Genomic DNA, 16809 nt, shown 5'->3' with positions numbered 1-16809 from the left:
TTGCCTTCTGGGATACCTATAACTCTGATGTTTCCTTTCCTAATGATGTCAGATAGCTCTTAAAGTGTTTCTTCATTCCTATTCCTTTTCCTTTTTGCTTCTTTTTCTTTTTCTTTTTTAATTCTCTTTGTTTCTGTGTCTTCGAGGGTGCTGATTCATTCTTCCATTTCATCTTTTCTGTTTTCATTACTTTTCCCAGCATTCTTTATCTCTTCTAGTGGCCTTTTCATTGGTCTGCATTTCTTCTATTTCCTTTTTTAATGTCTCATTTTCTTTCTTCAGTTTGTTGATTGCTTGTCTCATATTTTTTTCATTTCTTTCATTTTTTTCATTCATTTTCTTGTTTGCATTCTTTAACTCCTGGATGGATTGCCTCATTTCATTTTGTTTGTTTTTCATGATGATTCTGAATTCTTTATCTGGTAGGTTGAACAGTTCTTCTATTTCTTTGGTGGTTTCTGCTGACTGATCTTTTTGTGGTAAATTTTCCCCTTGTAGACTTGCTTGAATATTTGTTTGTCTTCTTTTCCCTGTTGTGTATTTTCTAATACTTTCTATTTGTCTATTTGCAGAGACACAGTGTTGCTATTATTGATCAGCCTTTTTTTTTTTTTTATATATATACTTGTGTTGTTCAGCCTCTTCTAGTAACACATTGAGTCTGTGTTTCTGGAAGGTGTCTGTTGATGTTTGTAGCCTTCGGATGTCCCAGATTCTCTCTATGCTTGGTGTGCCCGTGGTGGTTATGATGTATTAGAAGTGTTGTAGGCTTCCCTGGAGCCTTGTTGGTGACTGGCTTTGTTTGCTCTCTAAGTACTGTAAGCCTTTCTGGCTCACAAGTCTTCGGGCCTCTGTTGTGGGGGTAGAATCTCCCCCTCTCCACAGGAGTGCAGGGGAGTGCTAGAGGGCTGAAATCCTCCCAGCTGAGCAGGCGGCCAGTCTGCCAATCCTCCCTCTCAGCTTTCATGGCTCTTTTTGTTTAGTCCAAACAGACCCTCCCTGAGCAGTGCCTCCCCACTGCCTGAGGTCCTCTCACAGAGCCCAGCTGTATCTCTTTAACTCCAGGGTTTTACCACAGTTTTTGTGGGTAGATGTGGTAAGCAGGTAGAGCCCTTAGCAAGTCTCCCCATTTGAAGCACTTCCTAGGGCCTCTCTATGTTGAATGTGCCCATGGAAGATTGTTAAAATTATTGCATTTTCCTAGGGTTGGGCCTGTGGTTAGGTCCTATCTGTTTTTTTCCCCCCTCTTTAACTCAGGGGCTTTGTGAGTCTTGTTGACCATGCCTTAAGAATGGAGCCAAGACCTGACCAAACCCTAATGTTGCCTAGTCTCAGATCTCTGTTGTGGGGGCAGGAGATGCAGGTAGGACTAGAGGGGCCCCAATTGCCAGTTCCTCTTCTCCACCTCCTGGGCTCTAAGTAGAGCAGAGTAGAGCAGTTTTTTTTTTTCTTCTACTGCCGCCGCCCCCCCCCCCCAGCTTGGGATCCACTCACCTAGCTGTGTTGTCTCAGTTTATATCCAGGGCTTTGTTGGGGCTGCTGGGGCAAAGGACAACAACACCTCTACAGCGGGCCTCTGCTTCCGAGCTGCAGTCTTTTCCCACAATTTGGTTTCCTCTCCCTAGCTAGTTTTCCTAGTTTATCTCCAGGACTGTAGCACAGCTGGGGTAAAAAGCTGCTGCAGCTGTGCAGAGCAGAGACAGCTGCCGCTGCAGTCAGTCTCCCTCTGCAGCACTTCCTAGCGTCCAGGAGTCTAGATTTTTAAAGGAGCCGAACTAGTAAGAAGCCACTGGCATTACCAGATCAGAGTTGCAGGGTTCCACTAATACTGCCTGTGCAGTACCGGTTAGGAATTCCCTTATGGGAACTCCCCCGTCGCAGATTCTCCCTCGGTTATTTTCCTTCTAGTGAGTCCAGGGCATTCTCATTTGGGTTGAAACTCATAACATGTAAGTTTATAGATCGTTTTTATATATTCCCGTGCGAGTTTGGATATAGTCGTCTCAGTGTCTTTATTCTGCCGCCATCTTGCCCATTCCTGACCTGGTTGAGCTGGTCCTCAGTGGCTTTGCGCAGCATCCAGGTACTCCAGATTGGGCCTGCAGTTTCGGCAGGTTTTCCCTGTACCCAGGTGTTGCGGATCAGATTTGCAGTCTTTCCTCAGCCTGGGCTCCCTTACAGAGCTGAGCCTTCCCCCTTCACCTTCAGGGCTTTAGCGTGGGGCAAAGCAGCTCCTGCAACCCGCCAAACTTCCAGGCACCTGAGTTTTCCCAGGGGTTCCCTTATGGGATCTCCCCAATCACCGATTCCCCCTCTAGTGAGTCCAGGATGTTTTTCATTTGGGTTGAAACTCGTAGTATGTAAGTCTATAATCCATTTTCAGTCCTCAATTCCCGTGCAAGCCTGGATGCAGTGATCTCGGAGTCTTTACTCTGCCACCACCTTGATCCTCCACCAACATTTACTTTTTATTCCTATAATATATGTTACCACCATATTAGAATTTATAAAATCAAATTTGCCTGCCTTGTGATATTTAGAAATTTTTATTTCGATAGGTATGAGTTGAAAGCCTATGCTATGGGCCACGCAAACATGTGTGACTAAGTATTTCAATGAAATGTAAATAAATGTTTTCACTTATTACATTGCTTCATATATTTTAACACAATTTCATGCCTCAGAGTATTTCACTTACTGTGGTTATCACTGCCTTTAACTGCCTTTTTGAAGCTTTTTAGGAACAAGCAAATGTCTTGGTTTCCTTTGGAAATTTACTTTACTTTAACCCAACATCTATTTCCATGCTACTCAGATTACTTCGAAAGATCCCTAACCTCTGTCATCTTAGAAAGTTTGGTCGCTTTTCAGAATAAGTGAGTATATATTATTTCCAAGAGGGAATTTGAGAAGAGAGAGGAGTGAGACGGGATTAAGGCAGCTCTATAGATGAGGAATAGAAGAATTTCCTTGCTTTATGAAAATTTCCTTCTAGTTTTTATATAAAAGGCACAGTTCATATTGGAGACAATGTCAAAGGGTTACATGACTGAGATACAGAATAGCCCAGCCACTTTTAATATTGATGTTCTTTGATCATAACCTGAAAAGGAAAACTATAGTTTCTTTAATTCTGGCCTGACTTTTCTTATGCAGTGAAGTTTCAAGAATGTATTTAGACATTTTTTTTACTTTATTAGGTGAGGCATTTGCTTCCCTTACCTTCTCTTTAGGGCAGTTATCTATAATCAAGTTACTTGAAGTCTGGTCTCAGAATTTAACTTATTGAGGCTGAGAAAAGGCAAAAAAAAAAAAAAAACTCTTGGACAAAAAGATTGTCTGACAAATATGTCAGTGACAGATTGGAAATACAACGGAAAAAAAAATCCATTTTCAAAAACACAAAATGAAAATTCAATAGCAAATGCTGGAATAATTTAAAAGAAAATACTATTTTGATGCCTCTTCAGAAATCTTTTGCATCACTCCACTTCCATCACCAAAAGAATACTTAGAATATTTTCCTTTTGGCTGTTGCTAAATGACACAGAATTTGATAAATATAGAACTTAATGCTAAAAATCCCTGGAAAGAAGGGTCTGTGAAATAGGGAAGAGTAATATCGAATGATTATGCTTTCCCAATGCCTCTGTAAATTTCCTTACTTTCCCAGGCTAGCTTTAGCTTTGTCCCTGAGTCAACAAAAATATGCCTTTCAGTTTGCTTTTTATAACTTAATATTGAACAAATTTGACGAGAATGTTTGTATCTGCAGAGGAATAGAAGATAAGACTTTCACAATTCAACGTATTAAAGTCTTTGGATCTTTAGTAAATACTGTGAAGATTCTTAAATTAACATGTATTGAAGTTTGATGCTTTGATTATGAATATTTATCAAGGATATTTAATATTTTACTTATATTTTATAGGTTTAGCATCTCAAAATGTTTTGCTGGGTTTAGGAATACTCAGATATGTTAAATTTTGAGAAATTTTATTATTCAAAACCCTTTACTCAAACTCTTCAATCATTCTTCTTTATGTTTTATTGCCATTGTGACCTGTTTCAGCGGTTCTATTGGCATTTTTATAAAGCTGTAGCTTCTGAAAATGAGGAATGACTTTTTTTTTTTTTCTGGGAAGTCAAGGAGGAATATGAAGCTGACAGCTGCAACATCAAATTATAAAGGCCTTTGAATTTAATACTGCCAAACTTTTCAATCTGTTTTCGTCCCTTTTTCATGTTAGTGCAGCTACTACAAGCAAGTAACTGATGCAGATTCTAGCTATTCTAAAGCATATAACCACTTCCAGATGAGAGCAAAATAAGTGTCTTTTTCCAATTATATCTAAAATTATCCGCATGTATTGCTGTTGTATATCTATAGTAGTTTCTCTTTGGGGGTGGGTGCTAGGTTAAAAGTGAGGTTCATTATACACCATTTTAAAATATGGTATCCAAGAGAAAATTAGAATACCTGTGTCCCTGCCATCCTATCACATTGGATGGAGGGGTGTTCAAACCTGATGAATGAAAATAGCAAGCAAAAAATTGTGACACATTTCATCAACACCCGTGGCAGTGATCACGGGTGCCCAGGTGAGTGGGACACTCAGCCAGGGGTCACATGTGTATTAGAGGGTAGTAGACGTTTGAACATCTGTACTCCTTCATGGGAAGATTTCATATGAGAATGCATGAGCTAATAAACAACAGTTGGAGAAAATTGTCTGTGACATTCAACATAATGCTGAGCTGAGGTTGAGAGAGAGGGTGGAATTGTATTTCCTTTTTTTTAAAGTGAAAACAGTCCTGAGTGTAGTCTCTGCTAAAATCTGATATTTAAAGAGAGCTGTAAGAAATCAAATTGTTCAATTTGGAACGCAGAGTGGCTGAAATTACTGGAAAGCTCAAGCCTCTGAGTCTGCAAAATCACTGGCCAGGAAAGTAAACCTTTTCCAACACCTAGTTTTAATATTGTGCTAAAGCCATTGACTTTGTTAAAATCCTGGGGTTAAATATGATCCCCTCCTCACCCTCCCGCCCTTTCTCTCTTAAGTTAGTGTTTGGGGGACGACGAGGGGGCTGGAGCTTGGCCCCAACTTCGGAATTGCTGCCAAAGGGCTTGTAATACAATCTCTCCCCGTTTGAAGGGTAAATCAGTGTCAATTGCGTTTGCTGTCCACCAGAAAAGTAAGCATTTTACTTCCGCTCGGTCTATGTGGACTGATGAAATGTAGGAAATCTGTTTCTGGCAGGGGGAAAAATCGTTTTCCCAAACTGCACCAAGAGGAGCCATCAGAGAAGTATGAAGAGGGGCACTGCGGCTGTAACTGCTGCCGCCGGGCTGGTGGGGTGCAGAGAGCAGCTGCTGCAGGACCTGCGCCGGGTGGGGGCCGGGCCAGAGACGCTGCGGGAGCGAAGTCGGGACCCCCAGCACCTCTGAGAGGCGCCAGCAGCCCAGCTCCGGACGCGGGGTGAGCAAGGCGAGCTGGCCCAGCTCTCCGCCGGCGCCGCCGCAGCGTGCGCTCTCTGCAGCCGGCGGTGGCCAGAGCTTCTCTGCCGCCTGCTGCGGCTGCTGCTGGGGTGACGGCTTGAGGGGGAGGGCTTAGATATCATCTCGGGGACGAATCTGGGATGGGAGAGGAGTCGCGGAGACCTGGACGGGCTCTGGTTCTGAGTGGGTGGTCATTGCAGTGGGTAACTCTGATTCCTTGGAAACAATCATGTGTTCCTTCTCTCTATTGTGGAACAAGCCAAATGACCGCTACACGAAAAGCCCGCTGGGATGGCTCAGCCAACCAGGGACGGAAGTGAAGATTTCTAATTAGCACATCGATTACGAATGCAGGCAAATGCTTCCGTGCACAGGCTCTCTGTAAACCATGCTAGCTTTTCTGTTACGGGGGAGAGAAAAGGGGATAGTCTGAATAGATTGATCCTGCATGTCTTGAGTGGAGGAGGCTAGGAAGAGAAGAAAGAGCCTCATGTGAGATTTGGGGTGATGTTGTTTTCGACTGTTGCGTTTGACAGAATTGAGTTTTTTTTTTTTTTTTTTTTTTTACGTGAATAAACAAATGCTTGTTTATGAATCAAACCCCTTTGGGAAGATTTGGGGTAATATTGTCCTTTTTGTCGAGAGTAGGGTTTGGGAATCTGAAATTGAGGTGCAGAGGAGAATTCCTTTTGGAGGCATTGCTTATTTTGACAAATTCTATGAGGCCAGTAAGGTAAACTGCCATTAGCTTAGCCCACACGTCCAATGTCTGGAAAGGGAGCCGGAAGAAAAGCAGGGGTTAACCGATTCTGTTTTCTACTTTCCATTACAATTTAGGTGCATGGATTGTTCAGTACTTCCCCTCACCCTTAACTGTTTGGGAAATCAACACCTTTTCATTCCCATCTTATTCCTCTTCATCCCCTTACCTGCTACATCTTCATTCTCTTACAGTCAAGAGTTTGCAGTTTTCCTGTCTCTCTTGTAAACTCCTCCCTGTCCAACAAAGCTGGATCAGTGGTGTAGGGCAGAGCTCATGTGGAGGAAATAAGATCTGTGTGTGCACAGGAACACCCATCTGGCCTCCTAGTGTTAAAATAAAGGCTCAGACAGGTTGGATGTGCCAGCCAGGCGGAGGAAGTCCACCTTTCCTCTGCACCTATCCCCTGAGATTCCCAGAGGAAGGCTCAGAACAAGCCCTTGTGCTTTTTCCTTCTTTCCCCAACCTTGTAGTGTGGCCACTGATTAACTACAGCTGGGATAGAGTTTGCCCAGCCTGTCTTTGAATTCCACCAATGAGTTCCTTCTCAAGGAATGCTCCCTCCTAACTGCAGAGGAAGAGCTGGTGGTTGTGGGGGTCCTCTCCAACATGGGTGTCTTGGTTCTGACTGCCTAAACGAAGGTAAGAGACAGATGCCTCAGGCAAGGGATGGGGAGCTTTGCAATGCATATTGCCTCTTTGCAAGGGCTTCCCTAAATGGCCTGAAACTGAAAGGTAACTTGGATTTAAGCCTGTAAGCTCCTAAACTTTGGGCTTATTTCTTCACTTTATTGCTTTTGTGGTGTGGACTGTGCTTTAATGGGAAATGAATTCACATGGCAAAATTTCTTTCTCCTAGCGTAATGGTCACTAATCTTTCCAGTATCTGGGTAAAAAATTGTAATAAGAAACAAACCTCTAGGTAACATAAAATATCAGGCCTTATATATTAAGCCTGATATTTGTAATATTGCAATTTTGATTCAAAGCTGACAGTCTGTATTATAGATTTTTGAAGACTTTGGACAGCCCAAGTTACCTTGGTTGAAATCAAGTAATGAGGTTTGAACAATTTGTTGGCAGAGTTATTTCTGTTAGACCTGCCACTGTTGTTAATTCTATTTTTGGTATCTTTGTGCTTTTGATATGGAGGTGCATACAGTACCTTGTTATTTCTTTTCATTTCTCCTAAGCACCATCAAGGTTTTTCTAACTGGACAGAAAATTTGGAGTGAAGGAGGAAAGTATCTCTTCTCAGAGTGAGTTAAGGACCTTGTATAATTATTCTGTCCTAAATCTTTTCAAGGTTAGTCAACACAAAGAACATTTCCTGATTTAAGTTTATATATTCAACTTAGATGAAATTTTAATAGAAGTCCTTAAATATTCTAATTAATTAATGACTTTTCATGGTTTGCTATTCAACTTATGTTTCAGGTTAATCTGATAGGAGTTCAAAAACCTTTGCTAAATTGGAAGAATAGCTTGGTAGAATTTTTAAATCTTGAAAAAAAATCTCTAATACCATGGAAATATAAGAAATCAGTTTCCACTAGCCCAGCTTTTTGGTCATGAAATGAGAAGAAATTATTAATTACAGGTATACCATCAGTTGATTCAAGATAAATATTTATGGGTTGAAGGATGAAAGATTCCTGGAAGAGAATTACTTAAGTTGAGGCTCTTAGAGGGCAACTGGGATACTTCTAATGATTGTGACCACATACCCTTGTCACTTTGGGCAAAGCATATTATTAATAACCTATTAATAGCCAGGAATTTGACTTTTAAATATTTTACAGTTCATTTGATTTTAATGATTTTATTACATAAGTAGAAAGGCTAGTAATGAATGTAAATTAATTTGCCTTTATGCATAGTGCTTTTATATTTGTGGACAAATTGCTCCCCTTAGACATAAGTGGCTGTCCATTTATAAAATGTGGAATTATGTTTTTTGTTAAATTTTATTCTGATAAAATTAATATTTTCTGATTAGGTGCTTAGGTTAAGACTTCATTCATAATCTGGTTAAGAATATGTAGCTCATAGAGACATTATTGGTCAGACAAAATGTATCACATAAGAGGAAAGACCTCAGAAGAGTGAAAGAGCCATAAAAGACTATCATTGATTGTAATTCTTTGAGTCTGGCTTGAAAGTAGGTTTTTCCCCCCATCCAGATTTTAGAAGGAAATTCATTTTGTGTTTTTGATTTTGTTTTTTTCTTTTTTTCATTTTAATTTTTTAAAGGTAGTGTTTTGGGCTTGTAATATTTGCTTCTTCGTTGCTTTGTACCCCATAACATCAAGATAGAATAGCTTAGGGCTGAGATCAATGCTGCAGATGAGGACAAAAGTGGTCTTTAAGGATGCGACCCCTTTGACTATGGACTTATTAATGCCATTGTTTTAAATGGATCCAGTTAAGGAGTCTTTTGTGGAGGAAGAGGGGGCCTAGTTGATACCCTTCTGTATTTATTTGAAGAGATATAGGACTCCCCTTTCTTAATAGCTTATAAACCTTTACTTGAGATCAAAAACAAAGTATAATTTATTCCCCAAATTTATTTTTTTAATACACATGCAATCAACTCTTTTTGGAATTCAACATTTTTTGCATTGTCTCAGTATGAAGGAAACTGCATTTCCCATTGTTTATGGTTTCATTATATCAGTCTTTATCTGTTTCATTTCTTATCCCTTTTGTCCTTCTCAGTGATTTAAGAGTCCCATAAAGTAGTTTTATTTTGTTACAGAATTGTTTTTCATTTAAAAATAAATAAATAAATGGATTTTTTTTAACAGATTTCCTATGGTGTGATTTAGATTTAACTAGTTTTTGTGGTGTACACCATACTGGCTTAAATAACTAGCCTTCACAATTGTATTTGAGATGTTGGCTTACTTTATATACTAGAGAACTCAAGTACAAAACAAAAAAATCATAGGGCAGGAATGGAACAGCTATTAAATGACTAGATTGTGGAGCCAATGTTTGACCCCACAACTTAAGTTTCCAATTTTAATTTTCTTTCCATTCATCAGGCTTTTTAGTAAATCACATAGGAGACAGTAGAGATACAGTGTTTATCACTTTGTTCTCATTCTTACATCTTTTCTATGTAACATTGCAATACATTTTTACAACATGTCAGCCAAGTCTGAAGATGAACTGGAAACCATCTTGATCAAAATCAAAGCACACCTCTAGGTGGCGTAAAAGAATACTTTTTCTTCAGAGTTATACCGATAATGTCCTCAAACAGATTCTGGAGCAACAGACTAAACAGAGACATTAAACATGTGATATTTTACTTACGGAGTCATTAATTTTCTTCTTCCCCTGGGCTATTTCAAGCCTCATCATATTTATAATGGTTATTCCAGAATCACTTCTACTATGGAAAGAAATAAAAAAAAAATACACACTTTTAAAAAGGAATTCTGTATTAAATTTCTGCATGTTTTTCCTCTTAAGTTTTATTTTTCTGAATTCCAACTATTAAGGGTTGGGTTATCCATATTTAAATAGACCCATTGAACTTAGAGAAGTCATAGCTTGGAGAATTCACAGAAGCACGTGTACATTTACCTTTTTTTTTTCTAAGTGATGGGCTGTGTTTAGTACTTAAGGTTAGTACTTAAGGTTAGTTCTCAGGCTTTGGAATATTTGATTATATTAATTATAATGGTAACATCTTTCAGGGTTTTGATCTATTTTCTGAAATAAGTTTTTCTTCTTCCCAAGCCTAACTTTTTAAGAATAAAATTCTAATGGGCCATTCATCATTTCATTTCTCATCTTTAAACATTGCCCTTTGGCATCTCTTGTGGTTTTGAAGACACATGAACTCAGAAGATCAGAATTTTCTTTGTCATGGTTTGTTTTTTGTGATATAACCCAATTCCAGATTAAGAAAAAACTTTTCCTGAAAATTGTAAGACATTGACAAATCTTGTGGTGAATTTTTTATCTGGTTAATATAAAGGTATTTGGCCATTTCACCCCAATTTAATCATTTCAGTTGAAAACTGCTTCATTTTGTGATACTTCTTCCACACTCCAAATTTTGAACTTATCAACTGGTTTCATTCCCATGGTTTCTAGCCATGCATACCTTTGCCATTTCTACACCTCTATGTAATGGGTAATGACTTTCAACTGCATCACACAATTATGTAAAATTTAATGGTGATTTGAGATACAATATGAAAAAAGATGATTGGGAGATATGGTTTGAATGGAATGTTTTTCAAAAGGCCGTTCGGTAGTGGAAGCTTTAATCTAGTCCACTGACTTTAGGTGTTTATATGTTTTGGCGTGTGTACTTAATTTTTTGACTTCTGTTGTGTGCTAATTATCCATTTAGCTTCTTTTTCCCATTTTGCCCCTTACCAACTATTCTTGCTTTTCAATTTGTATATAATTTTGTGTAACAAAATTGCTTGATTGTCCTAATTCTCTGCTTATTTTCACTTAATGATCATCTGTAAATATTAGAGGGTAGTTTGAATTACATTTCTGGCAGGTCTGACTACATGAGCAATAAATGTGCTAGTGTCAAGGAAAATAAAACTTCACTGTTGAGAAGCATTGAGGGGAAGGACTGTGTCCCTCTGGTCATTGAAACTGTTACATGCCATTAGGCTTACTGTAAACTATCCCTTGATGAATTCTTTGCAGGACAATGAGCTTAAGAATCTGAGGTGTCTTCTTGCTTTTACAGAGCAAAATAGGACTTAAATGGAATTGCAGGGCACATAATAGGATGTAGGTAAAGTTACTGAAGTACCACATCTCATTTTCAGGAAAGTAGTGAGTGAGATTGTGTCTTGAGAAGAAAAGCACTTTTAGAGGTAACCCTTTTAAGATTACTAGTTATTTAAATGTATGAATCACGTGCTTAAATGTATTATTACTTACATGTTTCTGAGACTAACTAGCCTTTGGAAGCCTCAACTAGCTACAGGTTAAAATATTGTTTTCCTGGAATTGTATCTATTTTGAAAAGAACTGGGGGAAAGTATTTTAGTGTTCTGGAATTTAATCACACAGTTTAGAGAAATCTTTAGAACTTTAGGTACAGTAGGTGATCATTGGCTATCAAAGAATAGACAAACTGATGTTCTGGCTTTATAAACAATTTAGTAACAGTTGATAAGGTACATTAAAATATTTTACACTTGCTCTGGTTCACCTTAAATAAGTATATATAGGAGCTTCTACAGAAAATTAAAACAAAATTTTGCAAAATATACTGTAGGATATAATTGCTTAGGAAGTAAAATTTTTCTGTTTTAAAATTATATACTCATGAGTTTTGAGGTGTTTGCTCATCCTGCCAGCAGTCTTTGTAATATTGCAGCAAAATAATTGGGCTTTGGTCACATGTTTCATTTTTCCAAACACCAGTATCTTAGTTTTCTTAAGAGTCATTTTTTTTTTAAGATTTATTTATTTATGCATACAGAACCAGAGTACAAGCCAGGGGTGCAGGGTGAGAGGATTCATCAGACACAGAGTGGAGAGCAGAACAGGCTGACTGACAAAATACATTGCTGAGGCGGGCAACGGGTGTGACCTGAGAGGTCTGCTGCGCCATGTGGGTCACCTCTGGGGCCAGGGATAGAACTCGTCCTAAAGTCTGCGGCTAGCTTGCAGTGCTGCTAGGGTTAGCCCACAGCACCACCAGGGAAGGAGAATTACAGTTTGATAATAACTGGAAATTATTACTATATAAAATTTGAAAGTCTAACATCAGCAAGAACATATACAATTTATAGTGGTAACTTTGAAATATAACTTTTCAACATTAAATTAAAATTGTAAATATTGAAATAAAGTCCAAAACCTCATTGTATCATATAAACCTCATGCTAGTTGAAAATATTCTCATATTCATTCAGTTTTAATGCATTTTATTATTCTATATGCACTACTTGTATACAGAATGGAATCCTACAGATTGTTAAACTTATGAATTTGTTTGCTTAGCTGCTTCATTGTCAACTTCTGTGATCTTAGTCCTATAAATAGCACATACAAAACTGTTCATTCAAGGCCAAGTATATATTGAAGAATTCTTTCTATTACCTATGGGACTCTGCTACTCATAGGGTAATTAGGTTAATGAAAGAATTTCTTATTTTGTAGTTATAAGGTATTTAATTACTTGTATTCTAAAGGTAGTGACAAACCGAATCTAATATGCAAGACATATAAAATGGGAAGATACAAAGTCAGACCAAGAAAATGATGGCAGTATTACGGTGTAGTTGTTGTGTCATACTCTGGGTTTATGATGAATCTTTTTTGTAAATTGTGTCATTCTGGAAGAAGTAATGATCTTAGAGCACAGGTTCATGCCGTTTCATGAACCATAAAATGATAGAAATGTAGCAAGGATCTTTTCTCCTATTTCCCACACAATTCTCTAAGTGGAGTCTGTTCTTGCTTCACCATCTGCCAAAAATCAAGTGCTGTGCTTAATCTTACAGGTAATATGTTTAAGGGTAATGAGTGGATGTTTATAATAAACTGAGCAAAAACTGCCATTGTGAGCACTCAGTCTGAAATTTCTGTGGTAATCAAAATTAACCCAAACAATGGTAGTTTACATTTTGGGCAATAATAACATTTAAACAACCATTTTTTACTGTTTTTGAATAAGTGAGATGTCTTGCTTTAGAAGCTGAGTTGTTCCAGATCCGATGTTTTGCAGATGCTTAGTGTTTACTGTTTGATTTTTTCCTGCTTGACCTTTGATTTCTCCTGTTTCCGACCTAGTGGTTAGTCAAAAGTGTAGGGCAAACACAGATAAAGCAAACAGTGTTTCATGGAGTTTAATAATTAATAACCTGACCTGTCATCAAAGCATCCATGAATCCCATTCTTTATTATGGCATGGGCAATGGATCTTTAACAAGAGAGGTCTGTATAAAAAAAAAAAAAAAAAAAAAAAACAATTGCTTTTTTGTTTCCGAAACAGGTATTGCGAGTGGATAAATAATGTGCACTGCTCTGAGCCCCAAGGTGCGCAGCGGACCTGGCCTCTCTGATATGCATCAGTACAGCCAGTGGCTGGCCAGCAGACATGAAGCTAATTTGCTACCGATGAAAGAAGATCTAGCCTTGTGGTTGACCAATCTATTAGGTAAGGTTATAAGATCTCATTTTGTGAACAAAGATAACAAGTTGCTTTTTTTCCCCTCATGTAGTGTTCTTCACCTAAGCATGTGACAGCACCTTGGAAAGAAAGACCTTCATTGATTGGATTTTGCTTCTGGGAAATCTGAAACATGTGAAAAGTTAAATGAATTTCTCAGTGTCTCTTACCCTGTGTCCTTAGTCATTATGATACCGTGTCTTCATGCCATGTGGTCAGATTACTTATTTCATCTATCTGCTGATCTGATTCTTTTCTTACTTTTATGTAGTTGACCAATTGGCCTATCTTTTTGACACTGTACACAGGCCATCATCCATGAAATCTGACTTCTAAAATTAGATTTCTTTGCCCTACTTTTATAAAGCAGCTTCTAAAACTGCTGAATACCCCAAACTCCAGGACAAAAGCATCTATCCTTGTCTGAATGAGCTGACCAGAGTCACCCAACCTTGAACTAGATATTTTCTTTTCATTACATTTTGGTTTTTAAGTACTCTTCCAAAAAATATTGTTATCGAGATAAACATTTCCTCATGCTAAGGTTGCATCTCTTTTTGTTTCTATTGGGTTGCCATATTTATAGGATAAAATTAGAGTCATATACAGAAAGGAATCATAAGTTCAAAGAATCATCATCTATAGCAATATTATTTCTATTAATAGTTCTTCAGCAAAAATAAAATCTGTTTCAGACCTGAGGTATGAACCCTTTAGGTTTTATAAGGCATAAGATTTGAATATTGAGAAAACATAGAATTTTCAGGGGACTTTATAATGTGAAAAAAGGATTTCACTAACATTATCTTGTTATTTAAAACACCTATCAAAGTACTGCTGGACTCACTTTCTAGCTGATGAATCTGTAGGGCTTAGTGTGAAGCACCTGTCCTAAAATTTTAGCAAGGTTTTAGCAAGATTTTCCTTTTGCTCTGGATTTTTGCATTGCTTTGTGTTTTTTTTTTTTTTTTAACCTTCATTTGCCCTTTTACCTCATTGTGTATATAAGATTTTAACAACTCTGGGCAGTGTAACCACAGTTACTACATATGAGTAACACCCTTTAGAAAGACTCCCAGCTGAAGGGTAAGGACAGGTACATATAAGGTTCTTCCCTGGTAGGCCCTCCCCCTGTATGGCGCTGTGTCCACCAGAAGAAAGACACGATCCCCTTCTAGCAATTCATCCCTGCAAGGAAGGTGCATTTATCCCCATCACATAGAAAGAACCAATTTAGCTTAAACAACATTTAGCTTTTTGTCATTTTGGATTGACTAATGATTATTACACTAGTAATTTATTATTAATTTTGTGTGATCGCTGGGCATGAACTATTGCAATTATGTCAGGACAAAACCGAAGTTAAGAGCACAGACAGACACAAAATATTTGGCGTTTGTCCCTTGTTAGCAGTATGAACTGGGGCAATTGTGACTCTCTGTGCCTCAGTTTCTTCACCCCAAAGTGGTAATAGTAGTGATGTTTACTTTGCAGGGTTCTCATGGGGTCAAACCATCATGAAATGACTAACGCATGTGTATGCGCTACTTAGAACAGTGCCTGGCATATTGTCATTGTGGTTTTTCATGTATGTAGTTTGCGATAGTATAAACTTGATTTATTTATTCAGTGCATATTTGAATATGCAGTATAATATATTGTTTGGAAAATAGACTCTGGGATTAGAATGCTTGAATTCAAATCTCAGTTCAGTTCTACCACTTCTTGCTCTGTGATACAAGGCGATGTCTATGCACTGTGCCTCATTATTGTAATCTGTGATCTACCTCATCAGATTGTTGTAGGTAGATTTGCATGAGAACATCCCTATTAGACAAGGTCTGACACATAAAGTAATCAATGAGCTATTCTGATGGCTGTATTCCTGATACAGTCTGGTGGATGGTAATGTGGTGATTGAGATTAGGCAGAAAGCCTGTCCTTCCACAGTTTGGAGTAGATTTTAGAAGAAATATATTAAATAAATAACTGAATAAGTAAGTAATTTTTGGACTTGTTAATATTAAAGGATATGGGATACAATAAGAATATTGAAATAAAATACTCTTTAAGGGGTTTTATATTTAAACTCAGAATTGAAGAATAATTAGTACTAGCCAGACAAAGCCCTGGAAAAAGAGCCTGGGAGGGGTGAGTGGCATGTGCTGAGTTAGGGAGCAGTGTGGTTCACCAGGACAGAAGACCTGCGTCAACAGCACAGAGGGGAAGCATTTCATCAGATGTGCTGGGTTTAGATGGAGCACTGCTTTAAAGACCAGCTTAAAGGGCTTGTAGTTTATTATACGATCAGTGAGGTTCTATGGAATTATTATAGGCAGGACGAGATCAGGATTAATTATAGTTTGTTGTATAGGCATGTTCCAAGGTCCAGTGACTTGTTATCAAATACATTATATTTGGTGAATGTGGTCATTTATAAAGTAGCACGATCAATGTATGCAGCCCAAGGCAACCTCAAAGAATCATCAGTTTGGGTGTAATGGAAAGATCCTTGGATGAAGTCAAGAGACCTGGCTCCTAACTGGGCATCAGGAGACCTGGCTTCTGGTTCTGGCTCTGCCTCTTGGTAGGAAACTTGCCCAAAGTTACTCAGCTATCTTTTCTCAGCTAGTGTCCTCAACTGTAAAATGAAGGGGGTGGAGTGGATGATCTCTAATGTCCTTTCTAGTTCCAAAAGCCTAAGTTTCCAAGAAATCCATCTCCTAAGACCCATTTTGGGACATCTGTGGGCATAGAGAGGAAGAACACAATTTACATAAATTGTCAACCTTTCTTTTAAAGAATAGGATTTTTTTTTAACTCTAGTAGTTCATAATACAAATAATGGCTTGTGAAATTTTCTCAGAAAGGGAATCTTAGAACAATCTCACGATGTAATGAAGTGCCATCTTGCACTGACTTATAAAAGCAGATAAATAATAGATTTCAAGTAACTCCTCATAGTAACTTGGAAAATAGAGAAAAAAATGAGACTATTTAAAGTAGTAAAACATTAGGTGGTTAAGAAAATACATTATGTACTAGAATGGTAATTAAAAAAAGAGAAAAGAATAACATGTATGGCTATACTAGAAGACATCTTTATTTCATAACTAGATATATCTTTATTTCATATAGTAGATACTTTACTTCATATAATAGCTACGCTTAATGTCACCATGTTTTGGAAATAGAAGTATTAAAGTAAAATTTAAAATCATTGTTAGTCATTTTGTCACTTCAGAAATATTTGCAAATTCATGTTATGCACTCCTCTTTAAATTCTTTTTTTTTTTTTTAAGATTTATTTATTCATACAGAACTGGGGTACAGGCCAGAGATGCAGAGGGTGAGAGGATTCACCAGGGACAGAGTGGGGAG

The 16809-nt window shown here is 37.9% G+C and overlaps 1 protein-coding gene across 7 annotated transcripts in view; it reads left to right on the top strand.

The window, feature by feature from the left end:
* Positions 1 to 16809, top strand: part of GAS2 (growth arrest-specific 2) — a 137372-nt gene that overhangs the window by 23026 nt on the left and 97537 nt on the right. Inside the window, exons 1-3 of one of the 7 annotated variants that reach the window (XM_012725629.1) lie at positions 5976 to 5992; positions 6734 to 6902; positions 13252 to 13416. In XM_012725629.1, the coding sequence (XP_012581083.1) occupies positions 13272 to 13416 (145 nt within the window). In that variant the 5' untranslated portion in view covers positions 5976 to 5992; positions 6734 to 6902; positions 13252 to 13271. Of the gene's footprint in view, positions 1 to 5220; positions 5481 to 5908; positions 5993 to 6612; positions 6903 to 6961; positions 6996 to 13251; positions 13417 to 16809 lie in introns of those variants that run through there. The other 6 variants (XM_012725632.1, XM_004682972.2, XM_012725631.1 and 3 more) reach the window with 6 other exon arrangements.

The sequence above is a fragment of the Condylura cristata genome, unplaced genomic scaffold, assembly GCF_000260355.1.
Source record: "Condylura cristata isolate star-nosed mole 26May11 unplaced genomic scaffold, ConCri1.0 scaffold00015, whole genome shotgun sequence".
NCBI classification, from domain to species: Eukaryota; Metazoa; Chordata; class Mammalia; order Eulipotyphla; family Talpidae; genus Condylura; species Condylura cristata.
The sequence above is the reverse complement of the archived record's forward strand: the minus strand, read 5'-3'. Positions and strand labels throughout refer to the sequence as shown.